At 37.3% G+C, this 15,775-nt stretch overlaps 1 protein-coding gene across 5 annotated transcripts; it reads left to right on the top strand.

The window, feature by feature from the left end:
* Positions 1-678: 678 nt before the first annotated feature.
* LOC103711487 (E3 ubiquitin-protein ligase KEG-like) lies at positions 679-14,666 on the top strand. Of its 5 annotated transcripts, XM_039129722.1 has the most exons (7): positions 680-985; positions 2,186-2,304; positions 2,389-2,756; positions 8,928-9,331; positions 9,459-9,550; positions 9,648-10,121; positions 13,549-14,666. In XM_039129722.1, the coding sequence occupies exons 4-7, from the start codon at positions 8,966-8,968 to the stop codon at positions 14,489-14,491; spliced, it is 1,875 nt and encodes a 624-aa protein (XP_038985650.1). In that variant the 5' UTR covers positions 680-985; positions 2,186-2,304; positions 2,389-2,756; positions 8,928-8,965; the 3' UTR covers positions 14,492-14,666. The 5 variants fall into 5 exon arrangements, with proteins under 5 accessions (XP_008795860.1, XP_038985650.1, XP_008795861.1 ...); XM_008797639.4 differs by lacking the exons at positions 2,186-2,304; positions 2,389-2,756 and adding an exon at positions 6,755-7,172; XM_008797637.4 differs by lacking the exons at positions 2,186-2,304; positions 2,389-2,756 and adding an exon at positions 6,755-7,197.
* The last annotated feature ends 1,109 nt before the right edge of the window (positions 14,667-15,775 follow it).

The following is a 15,775-nucleotide window of genomic DNA, read 5'->3' as shown; positions in this document are numbered from 1 at the left end:
TTATGTAGTTTAAGTCATACAAATACATGAGGATGAGTTTTGGTGCAACAGCAAAGTTTCGCTATTATAACTTATTAGTATTACAAGCAAAGATAAATTATGTACATATGCTTCTGATCTTGCAGCGGTGGAAGCCTTGTAGCCCGCTTTCTTGGTCTTGATGCGTGCGGTCAGAAAAATTGTGGCTCTCGGAAGCGTGGACGTGTGTGATGTCCTCGCGGATCTCGTGTCTAATGTACGTCTAACAGCACGTCGAGCTGCAAAACCTTCAAATATACACGTGTCATGCTGTGGTCCTCTATCATCCGATGTGGCGCAACCAGTGTGATCTAACCTCTTAAAAACACCGCCTCGGGTTGCTTTATTTTCGCACACAACGAAGTCCACAACACAAAAGCCACGGCCATTGATAAACACACCCTTCCTTTTCGACAGAAACGGCTCTCCAACGCTCCCTACGAACAGATACAACGGGGACTGCTAATTCGTGGAAGGACGTACACGCCCCGATAGGCCGATACCTTATTTAATCACCCAAAATGTTTATCTATTTAGAGGCGACTTGACGTTCCCTAAAACGTACTCCAAGGAAGAGAGATAGTTAGGACTTAGGAAGGAGGAATATAATAATATAATGAAATTCAGAAACGGAAAAGAGGGTATTTATAGCGTCGGGTAGTGCGACTCGACCCAAACGCCCACCCAGAGTAACCATCAAGCGACCATCCTCCTCCGCTCCTCCCGGTCCCCTCGTGAAAGCACCGAGTCCTCCACTCCCTCCTCTTTCTTTCCCTTCCTTCTCTGTGAAGAATTCCTACCCTGTCCAACTCCTCCTCCTCCTCGCCTTCTTCTTGATGGGCTTGTTCGATTATTAGTTTCTTTCTGCTGATCTTTTAATTTATTTTTTGTTTATTTTTTAGTATTTTGTCAATCAATTCGTCGACATCGCTTGGAAGAGTTCGGAAAGGGAAAGAATCTGTTTTAGGTGGGGCAAATTTGTTGTGCCGTTGTGTTATTTGTTGGATTGTATGAATTTCTGCCTCAAGATTGCAATCGATTAACTAATGATCCATGCTGGTTGAATTTTTTTTTGTTTGCTTTTCTGTTTATTTTATTCTTTATTTTTTGGGGCGTGATAATCTGTTCGAATTCAATCTGTTGCCAATTTTTTTCTTGCATGTTATGGTTTTGGTTTTTGATTAGTTTAATTGTATGGAGTCGTTGTGGTTTGTCTGGAAATTTCGATTTGGCGATGGATTTTTATTTGCTTTTATGATTCTTGAGTATTGGTGATTGCTTAGCTTTTCTTTATTTGATGAATTGCACTTGTGCATGTAGGAAAGGTTAACTTTAAGTGAAATTTTCATGTAGACATGGGATTTTTGTGTCCTTAAGAGAGGGGCCTTTTTTTTTTTTTTGGTTTTGGAGGGGCGGGGGGTGGGGTGCTTTGCTTGACTGATCATCTGTTACATGGCTTTTGTTAATTTGCTTATTTGAAATATGATAGTGCGAATGATGATGAGATTGGAAGTGATCTGTATTTGGGGTATGGCTTTCTTGATGTCAGGTTGAAGTTTCTTGTTGATAGCAGCCTAGAAGGCTTTTGTTAGCTTTCACTGGCTAGAAAGTTCGTATCTGGAAGTTTCAGGGTACATATCTGCTGTTTAAATGCTAAATGCTTCTGGGAATACATGCATATTCCATTATTGCTTTGTTCATAGGTGATGAACAGAAAATTGTTGAGACTTGGTTGATGAAGCTGAAGCAAGAAAAGAAGTCATAAAATGTCAGAAATTGCAAGAAAGAAATTGTCTGTAAATGTCTTTTTTTTTTTTTTTTACTATTTTATCTTCAATCAATCAATCCATTAATTTGTAAAGAGTTTGGAAAGGAGAAACATCTACAACTGAGGTGAATTGGATATTATTTGATGGCTTTTGTTAGAAATTGCTGTATTGCAGTGAGTTTGTTTAGCTGACCTAGGAGGTTTTACCATTCTTTAACAGTCCTTCTTTCTTCGCCTGTTATCTGATTGATTTGACTTTCTTCCACTAGGCCTTGCATCATAGTTATGGATCTTTTTTGTCAGTTTAGTTGTATGAGGCATTGTTAGGTTAACTTGAAATTTCAATATCCTGTTACCTTTAAGTTTTGGTGAATTCTTGTTTCTCTTCTTCTTCTTCAGTAAATCATACTTCTACCAGTGAGAAGGATGTTAGTTTGAGGTGGAATTTCTATATAGAGATGGGTTATTTACATGCAATTCCTCTACAAACCTAGTTGCAGCAAATTTCTACAATCAAGGTGTGCATTTTCTCGAGCCTGGATAATTTTGTGAACCATGTGTCATGTCTTTTCTGGTTTGGCTGATACTAAATCTATGGACAGTTATGACCACACGATTTCCAAAGATTTGCAAATTTTGTCAGCTGTTGGGTGTAAGGTAAGGGGTTGACATATATTTGAAAAGGGTTGGATTTAGAGCATACCCTACAAGATTTCATAACATTAGGACAAGTCCACTTTGCATGATGTGGTTGGTTTTTATTGTGTTTTATACAAGCTCATATACGTGAGGAGTTCACCATCCCATATTAGCCAGTAACGTGTTGGCTGGGATTGGCCAGAACAAGTTCATGTTTGGCGATACTATGGCACAAGTTTCCTGTGTAAATGCAAATGCTTTTAGAAAGAAATTGCGTTTTCATTCTTATGCCCTTTTCCCTTCATCCATAGGTGATGAAGTGCCAATTGAGGTAAATATTAAATGATGCTGACTTGAAACCAGAAGTTGTGATTTTTTTTAAATGGGATCTTACAGTGACATGAGGTGGCCTGTTCAATTTTGTTGTTTGACAGCTTTTGCTGCCCGGTAATTCTGTACTGGCAATTTTTCTTTCATCATTTTTCCTCCATCTGATTGGATTTGGTTGCCTCCAGATTAGGACTTGAATGATTTGTCATGGACTTTTATTTAGTTCAATTGTATGGGGATGGACGGATGGTGTTGGATGGAGTTGATATTCCTAATGGATATAGATTTTGTTGCTTATACGACCTTAGGCTTTGGTGATGTCTTAGTTGTTTTTGTTTTTTCACAAGTTAAAACTTTCATTTGTAGGAAGTGTGTTCATTTGTCGATGAAATTACATAGAGAGATGAAGTTTTACTGGGCTCTGATGGAGTTTCTTGAGATTTTCTAACTTTATCAATTATTTATCTGCATCTTTCTGACTTCTTGTTGGTGATATATCTTGTGAGAGGAATGATTTTTTGATGATTTTCAAAATCTGATGGTAATTAGATGCCAGGTTGATTGTAACCTATGACTTTCTGGACAGTGGGTTGAATTCCTTGCATGCCGTGGTCTTTACTGGATTTTGTATGAGTTCATATACATGACAGGTTCATCCATATTAGCTAATGAGATTCACTTCTTCAGTGTTATTGGCGAGAACAAGTTCATATTGGGCAGTATTATGGCAGGCATGTACTCTATAAAAGGTGAACACTTTAGGGAGCAATTTTGTTTACATGCATATGCTTTTCTCCTTCATTCATTGGCAACACATGCAAATTGAGACAAATTGTCTGACCGAAGCCACTTTCAGGACAGAAGTTGCACCATGGAAAAATTGGCTGTAAGTTTCTGAAGATTTTTTTACAAGATAATACATTAATTTATGTAGGTCGAAGCATTTTATTGTCCAAGTGCAGAAGATATAATTTGAGTCTGAGCATTAAGGGCCGATCACTTTATTATTAGGTGGACTGAGACCAGGAGTGTTCATTGATCAGTCAGATATTCTTGAGTGAACCTTTAAGAATAAGGACGTGTTGGTTAAAAAGTAGTAGTCAGTTGCTTTGGAGATAAATTGATGAATGTTTGCAATGTAGAAGCAATTGAAGGTGGCCTTTAAAAGAGGAATATATGGAGCAGTAAAATGGGGGAATTATGAAGAAGCCAAAAGGAGCACATATTGCTCTTTAACTATGCATGAACTATGTTAAATGCCTCCACATCACCTTGTGGAGTGACATTGTAACAAGCTCGTAATGAGGAATAACTGAGAAGAAAATGATCACTAACTGAATGTGAGATGCATTGAAGGATTAAGTTATATAACACAACTTGGATACTTCTGTAGGGATTGTTTATGGCTATATTTGCAGTGTCCAACTGGTGTGCAGTTCCATATGTCCATAGATCAGCTCTGATATTTTATTGTTGTAAAAAGACTCTGCTTTCAACTGATGGAATGGTTCTATGAGTAAAAAGGTTAAGGAGTGATGATCTTTAAAAAATAAATTACTGGTTTCCGGTGCAAAGCAGAGATAAGTCCTTGTTTCGTTTCTATTCATTATATCAAAACTTCAGAGGAGGAGGTTATTGTTTGTTTTGAGTTATAACTAAGATTTGATGTTTATATTAGTTTATAAGTTCTGAACAGAGACTCGATAACTCAGCTTTTGGTTTCAATCTCAGCAAGCCAAATAAATTTTGATTTTGTTGGTTTTGTTTTAGTTTTGGCAGGTTCAGTTATAAAAAAATGAATTTAATAAATGAATTATTAAATTATAAAAAAATGATACAAAATAAAAGCAGTCAAGAAGAATAAATCGGGCATCATGTCAAAGTATATTTTATTGTTAAGGACTTTTAGGTGTATTTCTTCAGCAGTTTTGCATTGAACAAATCATTTTTACAGTGCTGTACTATATCATTGGCTACCTAACATAAGATTACATGAGTGACTTTGAAAGTGAAAATCTGGAATAGCCAAACTCATGTTAGGAAAAATTATATTTTCCATTCAAGTCTCTTTAGTATTTATTAAGAGTGCCTCCAAACATTCTCAAAACCTGCAAAATTCTAGTTTGGGAAAAACAAAATGCTTAACAACATTTAAATGAATAAAAAAAAATAATTAGAATAATAACCTATATATGCATCAAAATTGACCCCTAAGTTAATTTCTGCTGGAATTTCAAAATTGGTTGCAGTTTCATATTCGGTTTCGGAGATTTGGACAAAACTCCAAACAATATTTTGAACTTTAATAGGTACAAAATTTTTGAAACTGGCAGAATTAGGGTCTAATATAGGTCAAAATGAATTCATGATTGTTGAGATATTAAGTTTTTGGCCTGTGGATTGGAAGGAGGAAGTTCATATAGTTTTGCTGTTTTATTTGCTTCCTAGATAGGGCTGAAAGCATACCTCTATTGACCCATTGAAATCCCCTATAATCACTTCTATTCGATGGGTATATATGGATATTTATCTGAGACTAAAATGTATATCCATATTCTTCTTATACCAATATGAATATGAATTGGTTATTGGTAATATCCATGTATTTGAATATTCATGGTTATGGATCCGATAAGTGTAATAGCCATTTTTATTTTAAGAAATAGCAAATATGAATTGTATAGTTGCAATATCAATTGTTTCTTTACAAAATACTGATGCAGGTTATATGTTTGTAATATGTTAACTCTAACTTAAACATATATGAGTTACATGTAAAAATATGATGTAATAAATCAATATAGTCAATCAAAGATGTTAGTCGTAAAACTAAACAATCTAAAACTAATATGTAACCAGAGTTGAAACCTCAATACATCATTAAGGGAAAAAACGGAACCTATATCTATGATATGTTGATAGCTCTATCTATATCTAGACATCACATTTATTTTCACGTGCATATAAATCTGGAGGAGAAAATTTATTGTCAGGTTAAATCTGATCTCTTCTCAGCCTTATAAATCTTAGGTTTTTATTGTCTGTCTTGAGAGAAGAGATGGCAACAAAAAAAGAAAAAGATTTTTTTAGAGCAAGATTTCAAATATGTTAACAGTTCCTTCCCTCCTGTTTTTATGTTCTCTTATTTCTGCCTGTTCCCCCCTTTATGTCATTTTTACCATCTTTCTTCATATGCTGAGGGTGGGTGCCAATTGTACTCTTAAAGAAAATCCGTCAGTCTTTCTATATCTCTTAGAAAATGTTTGTAAGGGCATTTCCAGTAATCCTCATGAGTGAAATTTGTTGTCTTGTCTGGAACCTTCTCTCTTTCTCCTTCTATTTTAATTATTTGTGGCTATCTGTTTGTGGTATAAATTTAACTGATGGTGGTATTATGCTAATACATTTACCCTCCTTCATCATTTTTTCTTCCTTCATTATATATTATCTTATTAGAGTAAGGGCATGCTTGGTATTGCTTAAAATAAGTGCTTTTGTGATTGTTAAAGCATCCAAAAAAAATAAATGCAAGATTTGCTATACCGGTCGGTACTGGTGCATATTGACCATATTGTACCTTATTGGTACATGGTATAGGGGGCGTTCTGACACTTGATATGCTGAATCGATCCTGTATCAGGCGTATCGACACTATAATAGGATGGTACTGGTACGGGGTTCGGTATCGAGATGGCGAACCTTGAGTAAGTGTTTGTTAACATTATATGAAAAGTGCTTCTTCAAAAAGAATAATCAAAAAAAGCATTTTCAGGAGAAGCTAGAAAACCTAGCTTCTGCCTCTCCTCTTTTTTAAAAACAGAAGCAACATAAACTTGCCTTAACTTTTCTTTCTAATAGATCTTGCAAGATTTTCATAGATTGAATGTTATTAATTGTATGTATTGGTGCTAGATGGAGTGGAAGTTGCTATGATGAAATGGCTTTTAATTGCTTATGTAACTCATGATAATTACTCTGTTATTTATTTGGTCAATGCAGGGTCGGCGGAACCGTCATGAACTAGACGATTCCGGTCGTATCGAGCCATTCCGTTGCCGGAGGGGGAGAAGGAGAAGGAAAGAGAGAAAAAGAGAGCGAGCGGGGGAGAGGAGGAGAGGGAGGGAGGCTGGCGGAGGGCCGGTGGAGGCTGGTGCCCGGGCAGGAGGTGAAGGCCGCAACCGGGTCCCCTATTTCGTTCGAAACAGGGGTTTGCCTCTTGCTCGAGCACCGGCCTCCGCCACCCTCCCTCCCTCTCTCCCCCTTCACTCTCTCTTTTCCTCTCTCCCGTTCGTCCTCTCCCCCGCCTCCTCTACTGTGTCGGTATAGGCTCGGCCCGGCACGGCGTGGCGCAGGACCGTACCGACCCGTGCCGCCGAGCAACCGGTTCGGTGCCCGGTACCGGCTCAACAGACCATAGGTTAATATTTCATGCACCTGTAGAGGTACTTGAATTAGATTAACTAGTTTAAATTTATATGGCTTGTTTGTGTCAGCTGGTAATGAATTTTGTGACTAGAATGGCACCAAGATTTTATCATAGTTTTTTATGTTTACAATTATTGGACGTGAAAACTAGCTTTGACTTTGCTCCAACTTCTCTCATTCTCTCAAGAAAAGATAGTTTAAAGACATGAGGGTGATAGGAATTTGAAAGATTTGGATTTTATATAAGGATAGATGCAAGGATTGCCGAACCATGCCGAACCTGGTGGTTCGGGATGTGCCGAACCTGGTGGTTCGGGATGTGCCGAACCGGCTGGTTCGGAATGTGCCAAATCGGCTGGCTTATCAAATCAGATTGGCCGATTACTAGCATGGTTCAACTGGTCGAAACAGATTATAAAAGGCCAACTCTATTTAACTTTGAAGCCTTGGTCGCTCACCAGCCTTGCTCCCTCTATTTGATGCCCTAATCTCATTCGAAGCCATCCGTCGACAACGACGACGTATGATGGTGGTGATGACAGGTTAGTCTCTTTCTTCCCCTCCCCCCTCTATCTCTCAGTCCATTGCCGAATTTGGGGCTCACAGAGCTCCCTGTTGATAGTCGAAGCTTCTTGGCCTCTCTCTCCCCCTCTCTCTCCCCCTCTCTCTCTTAGTCCATTGCCGGATCTGGGCCTCTTGAAGCTCCCCATTGACAGTCAAAGCTTCTTGGCCTCTCCCCCCTCCCTCTCCTGCTTCCTCCCCTCTCTCCCCTCTCCTCCCTCCCTTTCTCCCACTCCCTCTCCTTGTTTTGGTATGCTTCGGCACGATACAGTATGGATCTATACTGTACCGAATCGGTAACCTGCCGGTGCAACCTTTGGAACCTTAGATGGTTTTCTTGGTATGAGATTTATTGAATTATCTTGCATGATGTATTGCACTGGCTGTTATACATATTCATTTTTGATTTGCATTGGCTCGAACAAGTTCATTGAGCAATAATATGACCTGTCTATGCTGTTTTGAAAGTAGAGCTTTTATTTTTTGCTTAACAAGTATATCTCTCTTCTTGTCCATCATCGATGCAGTGCATATTTTTTCCTTTTTTTTTCTTAACAAGGGGAAAAGGTATTTGATGAAACTAAAATACTAGCGAAAGACGCTTGGTAGCAAAATTGCCAAGAAACACACACACACACACACACACACACACACACACACTCGTATGTACATATACATATGTATATATGTGTGTGTGTAAATCAAACAGATGCTGTTATTTTGTACTTTCACCCTGATAGACATGCTTCTTTCTGCAGCATGAGATTGTAATTGAGATGTATGGACCAATATTTACATCAAGGTTTAATTATTGTCACATACCGGCTGGTGTGGGGCGTACCATACTGACCCAGTATGGTATATTAGCCATAACTTGTATGGCCACCATTATTTATTTTAAAACAATTGCAAAGAAATTTAATCCATGAACAAACATTGCTTGCCGAAGTGGAAATGACTTTGAGTTCTCTGTCTTACATCCTTGATAAATGGAAATCAGTGTTTTCATTTAACATAATGTAATTGATTATATCCATATGAAAAACAGAAGTGTAACGTATGTCACAATTAGTATAAACATCCCAAATGTTTTAAACTAAAATTTGTCACAACTTGCTTGTTCGTGCAAATATCTTGTAGGATGAATATATTATAACTTAAATTTCCTTTCTGCTAACCATTTCAGGTAGACAGTAAAAGTTGATACTTTATTAAGCTAGGACAATGGCTGGAAAAGTTGCTGCCTCTCAAGCAACTGAGTCGTTTGAATACATGTTGTTTGAGGGAGATCCAGATCATCTCAGAGCCGTTGTATCTACCCCAAAGCAAAATAGCCCATGGATTGATCCTAATGCACTGAAATTGACACATCGTATAGGGCGAGGCCCTTTTGGTGATGTTTGGATAGCAACTCATCATCATTGTGCTGAAGATTACGATCGCTTTCATGAGGTTGCAGTCAAGATGTTATATCCGATTAAAGATGATCAGCTTCAGCTTTTGTTGGTCAAGTTTGATGAAATGTTCTTCAAGTGCCATGGATTAGAGAATGTTTGCTTTTTGCATGGAATCTCAATTCAAAATGGAAGGGTAAGTGGGTGGTTACATTTGGGTTTATCTGCATGCCAGACTTTCCAAAAGAAGAATTTTATTTATTTATTTTCATCAAGTTGAAGACTCATAATATAAAGTCTGGTGTCTTTAACTGACTTTCCAGGTCTGCATTGCAATGAAGTTTTATGAGGGATCAATTGGGGACAAGATGGCTCGTCTTAAAGGCGGAAGGCTTGCACTGTCTGATGTTTTAAGGTGATAACATGGATTTAGCGTCACTGCTTCATTCTGAAATGAATTACAAAATTATGTGGTTGAATACTTATCTGTGCTGTCATCTGTCTTTCCGCAGGTATGGTGTTGATTTGGCTCAGGGAATATTGGAACTCCACACAAGAAGAATTCTAATCCTCAATCTTAAGCCCTGTAACTTTCTTCTTGATGAACATGACTGTGCAGTCCTAGGAGACTTTGGTATTCCTTCGTTATTGCTTGGACTTTCATTGCCAAGTTCAGATTTGATTCAGAGGCTTGGGACACCAAACTACATGGCTCCTGAACAATGGCAACCAAACATTAGGGGTCCAGTTTCTTTTGAAACTGATTCATGGGGATTTGGATGCAGTATTGTGGAGATGTTGAGTGGTATTCAGCCTTGGCGTGGGAAGTCACCTGATGAAATCTATCACTTGGTTGTGATAAAGAAAGAAAAACCAGAAATTCCAAGTGGCTTACCATCTCAATTGGAAAATGTTCTCTATGGATGCTTTGAGTATGACCTCCGAAATCGCCCTCTAATGTCAGACATTTTACGTGTATTTCAAAGGTAAGCTTTAAAGCCACTTCTTATTTGACATCTTTGGCTTCGCAAAGGAATTTTCTGTGTAATGTTTAAGATTCTATTGGTAGTGTCGTCCAAGCTTCATTAATGAAGAAAAATGCAGGCATTGAAACTTTGAAACTAATATTCTTTCCTGGTTTACTGAGAGTTGGTTAGAGTAAATACCAATTATATCACTCCTATAAATCTTTCTTCACATTAATTTCAATCATCACTTTATTTACAAGTTTTAGATTGTCAGATGGAGATCTCAGCATTTCATCACATTCATGTGGTGTTGATTCGAGTGTGTAAAAAGCATTACATATGTATGAGAGCTGAGTCATTTTTCCTTATTCTGCTGTTTTAAATGAATGACACATTTTCAATTAGTTGTTAAAGCCCAATTATATAGATTGTTCATAACTATTTTTAGTTTTCATAGTTTGTGATTTAGTGGAATTTGCTTTTAGGTGGATTTATTTTGATTTTGGATAATTGCACCCTTTAACAAGAGTCGTTCATGCTTGCTTGGACTGTTTTGAAAGTATTTACATGGATGAAAGAATTTTTTGTCAAAAGAAACAGTTATTAATATTATTTTTCTTAAAGAAACATAGCTCAAGTTTACAAGAAAAGCAGGCCCATGTCATCTATGTGGTTTATCTCTGAGACTGACAATGATGTTAACCTTGTTATGAAATAGATGAGTTAACATTTTAACAGGCTTAAGAGGAAATTTAACATAATTCTTGACAGACAGGTGAGTCAGCAGATGTGTATATGGGACTTGAAGGAAATTTAAATTTATTATTATGAAAGAAAGATGTTGTTTCAGCTGAGGCTGCAAGCTGGTCGGTTGGAGCGGGGATGGGCACAACGTAAATCTGGTCCATATTTAAATCGGGTCAACAATTTGAATCTAAACTTAACAATTCCAGCCATATTAGATTAGATCGGGTGTAATATCGATTTACCTCCATAGATTTTTTTTTCATATCAAAAGTAATCTAAATACAAACCATAATAATATATATATAAATTGATTATCTAACTATATCATAAACATATTATGCAAAGTTTGCCGTCTTAGTACCGGACCCCATACCGGTGCCACACTAGCATAGTATCAGTATGGTACGGTATGAAATTTTTTTGACGTACCGAATATCAGTACGCCACCTGTATTGGATACTGCTATCGAACCGATACGGTACAGTACACTCTGAACTGTCCGATTTGGGCTGGTACGGCGTACCTTGATATTATGCAATAAAATAATAGTATGCGACATGTATACATTATCAAAAAACATATTCTACACAAGATTTGATTGATAACCATATACAGTTATAATTAACAACACTAATTCTTGACTAACTATATTACAAAAAGAAAACTAATTTCTTAGGAATTTAGTGATCCAAATCCATTCAATTTCCGAAATGGATCATGCTTCTAAACCCCAGCCTAATCCAAATAACTCTGTTTCAGGTTGGGCTCGATTAGTTTCAGATTGGTTCTGGATCAGAAGCAGTTTTATCCAATCCACTTGCAGCCCTAGTTTCAGCTTCCCTACTATGATAGTTTGGCAAGGGAAGATTTGTAAGATGAGAAATCCCTATTAAGATGGTATGTCAAAAGAATTAGATGAGGAAACTTTTTCTAGACAACTAGGACTGGATATATGTGAGACGAAGCATGAATTAGGGGTCGATATCATGTCATAGAGGAGGTGAAGAGAGATGACAATGCGGCAGCATGTGGACTGGAGAGTACAGATTTCCTCTGTACCTTTAATTAGAGTTTGTTGCTTGTGAAGATTCTTGACGCGAATAGGAGATGCCAAGGATCAGTGAACTTGAATTTCCAAAAGTAAATTGTGAGAGTGAAAACTTTTATATAACAGGTAAATGGTAGATGATGAAGATGCGATGATGAAATTAGATGTTAGATATGCAATCCTGTGATGATATAACCTGAGCACTTTCATTTTTTTCTGATTATATAATAAATCAAATAAGTTTATTGGGTCATTCATGATGTGATGTCCAGCAGCTGATTGACAGCCTATGCATCACTGAGTGTTTAATATGGGAATAGACATGCCCATAGCAAGCATGGTTGCACCTGGAGAATCAGTTTTCTGGCACTCGCACAAGGCAGTTGTGTGATTATCACAAAGACAGTACCTTATTGCTGAGCTGTTATTTGTGCATGTGTTCTTATGGGATAGGCTGAAATTATGTGTAGATTCTCTTTGATTGTGAGAATTTAACTAAATAAAAAGATAGCAGAAAAAAATGACATTGAAGGTCCAGGGTTCAAAATCGTGGGTATTGATCAAAATAAAAAAAGGAAAAGAAAAGTGATATTTGACATTGATCCTTCAGGTTATGCTATATTTGGATTGACCTTCAGCTGTTCCAGTTTAGCCCAGGATTATCTTGGACATATTGTCAACCTAAAATATTTCACCAATGTGATTGCTGTTGCTGAAATGTCTGAAGTTTAGTATAGAAGAATTAGCATGAATTTCTTTTGGAGTAAAAAGATGATGGTGTTAAAAGATGGAGAGGAGGTATCTGTCTTGTTATTTGTTGGATGTTAGTTCATGGCTGCTTGAGTCGAAGCAAGATTTTGCTTGATTGATGGAGGTCCTTGTCTTACAGTTCTGTAGTTCATTCTCATATGCAACCAGCAAGCCTTAAGCTTATGTGGGTAGCAGCCTGCTGGTCTCATATAGTTGTTATATACTTTTGTTGCCAGAATGTTGGAGTTGAGGTTTGGATATAAGCCAGGTAATAGGTCGATGAACTTGGGTTTCAATCTTTTTCCCGTAGGCATCTCTCATATAAGGGTTTTAATTATGGAAAATATGGTTAACACTAATGAACGTATGCTAAATTTTAGAACCGACAAATTGTGTAAGAACTACGCCACTTAAACCATTTTGACTCTGTATCATACAATAAAGGACATTTCCATTTAAATATAATCTGTTGTAATAAGGAAACTGTTTCTTGTTTATAGCAGGTAGCAGGGCTTTCAGCCTTTCATTTCTTTTTTTCTGTGATGGATTTTTCAATCTTGTAGAAATGATCTAACTAATTTGGCATGATTACTATGTGCAATATAGTATGACTGCCAGAAGAATGTTAATGATTTTGGTCGGAAGCAAACTCTATAATTTAGAGCCTTGTTTCATTTTTATAGCATATCGGTCAAACATTATCTGAGTACTTGACTATTTTCTCCTAGAGCTCCGGTTTGATTAATGTCAATGCCAAATAGGGAACTTGTTCTTCTGAACTTGTACTAACATAGAACATTGCATTTACTTGAAAAAGTTGAGAGTTGCTTGTGCTCTGATATTCTTCGTTTGATGCTCTACCTTTAAAACAGTAAATTTGCTCCCTTTTTTTTCTTTCAGTTACAAGGGTGCAGTTTCCAGTGAAAGCAGCTGGGGTAATTCCGGAAATCAGGTTGCAGACAGATCATGTCATGTTCGTCATGCTGACTGGTCACTTCTAAAGGACCACCTTCTAGTGGGTGATACTGTGTGCTCTAGAAAGCCTAGAAACTCTTGCAGGTCAGAAAGCATGGAGATCCCAGAGGGAACCGTGGTTGGCATGGAGAACAGTGGAGATCGTGGCGGTTTTGTGCTTGTTAGGGTCCATGGGTTTCATGATCCTTTGAGGGTGCACTCCACTACCGTGAAGAGGGTGACCTATGGTTTTGCTGCTGGTGATTGGGTACGGTTAAAGGAGGAAGACAAGAAGCAGTCTCCAGTCGGCATCCTCCATAGCATTGAGCGAGATGGAACAGTATCTGTTGGTTTCATTGGGATGGAAACTCTTTGGAAGGGGAATTATTCAGATATTCAGATGGCGGAGTCTTACTGTGTTGGTCAGTTCTTAAGGCTGAAAGCTACTGTGTCTAGTCCCAGGTTTGAGTGGCCACGTAAGAGAAGCGGGGAATGGGCCACTGGCAGAATTTCACAGGCTCTTCCAAATGGATGCCTTGTGGTCAAATTTCCTGGAAGATTCAGTTTTGGAGAAGTTTGCAGCTTTCTTGCAGATCCGTCAGAGGTGGAGGTGGTGAATTTCAATACATGCGATGGAGTGGTTAAGAAATACCAACACCTTGAGGACTTCCACTGGGCTGTGAGGCCATTGCTTATTGCTTTGGGTTTGTTTACAGCGCTGAAACTGGGATTCTTTGTTGGCAAGAATATGGGGAGATCAAGGAGGAAGAGAGGTGTTGGTATCTCAGGGCAGGGAGAAGGGCTGCAGCAGGATGGAGTGAGTGGTAGTAACGCAGCATGGCTACCCCCATCAGTGGCAAACATCCTTGGTGTTGCTCCAGCTAGATAATTATCCAAATTGAATGAACTTAAAACTGTTGTTTATAGTTTCTAAAATAAATTTATGGATGTATAGACCCTAAAACTCTTCCTGCTTGTATATATTTTTGTTTTGAAGTGTTAATCTTTTCATCTTTGGATGTGTTGGGTTCCAGTCATGATGATCCTATCACATTTTTATCTATCATATAACTTTTTGTTTTTTTTTTAGCTGTATTTAGTGTTTTACCGTTGCTTCATACTCATCCTAGCAATCTTGTTCTAATCCTGCTAGTCTTTGGAATTGGGTTGCTTTTGCACTTAGCGGACCCCCCCCCCCCCCCCCCCCCCCCCCCAACCCAACCAACCAAAAAAAAAAAAAAAAAGAAGCCAGTGCAAAAAAACGAAGGAGATTTGATTCAATAAGATGTATAAGTGAATCAATGTCTAGTGCCTTCTTGATGCAGAAAAAAACTTCTTGACGAGTTTGTTACTCTTGCCTTTTTTTTTTTCTTGAGGAAGGTCAATCATGCATTTCAAAACTTTGGAATTTTTTGGATCACTCTAATAAGAAAAAGTATTTTAATTAATATGAATATACTTTTTATCAAAGTTTTTATTTATAATAATATTTTATTATTTTTCAGAATTTTAGGTTCTTAATCTAGCATCCACTCTACTATTATTCCTTGCGCAAGGAGGTCATGCTCCACGGTTAGTCCCATCCGCTTTACCACTTTACTATTACTCCTTGCGTAAGGAGGTCCTACTTCATGGTTGGTCCTAAATGAGTGTCGATTTCTTTTTAGCAGCAGTAAATGGTAGTGGATTGATAATCAAAATCTATGAAACTTGATTTAGCTTTTGTATTTAATAATCAGTTTCCTCCAACATACCAAATGCAATGGAAAATGAATCCAAAAATTTATAAAAATAAGGCAATTGAAAAACAATGTTAAAGGGTAAAAACATTTTAGGGTTTAATTTCATTTTACGGTAAAGTGATATTTTAACATGAAAATTTCATGACAAAGTATAAACAACAAATGCATGAAACAATAGTATTACTCAAGCAAGAGATTACATTTTAATGCTAAAAAAGAGAGTAAAAATACCTAAAATCATCAAACTCAAGAGACTAAAGAAGTATTTAAGAATGGTTTATAAAATAATTTGAAGTAAAATCATTGAAAAGAAGGCTATAGAAACAAAAAACGAAACTGAAAGGTCAAAATTTTCAAAATTTTAACTTGTCAAAATGTTCAGCTTTTTTGTTTCAATTTTTTTTTTTGGAGTGGGCTAGACGCCTAGACGT

This window comes from Phoenix dactylifera, chromosome 1 (genome assembly GCF_009389715.1).
Source record: "Phoenix dactylifera cultivar Barhee BC4 chromosome 1, palm_55x_up_171113_PBpolish2nd_filt_p, whole genome shotgun sequence".
Lineage (NCBI taxonomy): Eukaryota > Viridiplantae > Streptophyta > Magnoliopsida > Arecales > Arecaceae > Phoenix > Phoenix dactylifera.
Note: the sequence above shows the minus strand (reverse complement) of the source record. Positions and strands in the feature narration are given on the sequence as shown.

What these genes read in the sequence shown, in the direction of transcription:
- LOC103711487 (XM_008797638.3), top strand. Translation starts at nt 8,966, where the DNA reads ATGGCTGGAAAAGTTGCTGCCTCTCAAGCAACTGAGTCGTTTGAATAC. An exon ending in GCACTGTCTGATGTTTTAAG is followed by an intron (nt 9,551 to 9,647) that starts GTGATAACATGG and finishes GTCTTTCCGCAG; the next exon opens with GTATGGTGTTGATTTGGCTC. An exon ending in ATTTTACGTGTATTTCAAAG is followed by an intron (nt 10,122 to 13,548) that starts GTAAGCTTTAAA and finishes TTTTTCTTTCAG; the next exon opens with TTACAAGGGTGCAGTTTCCA.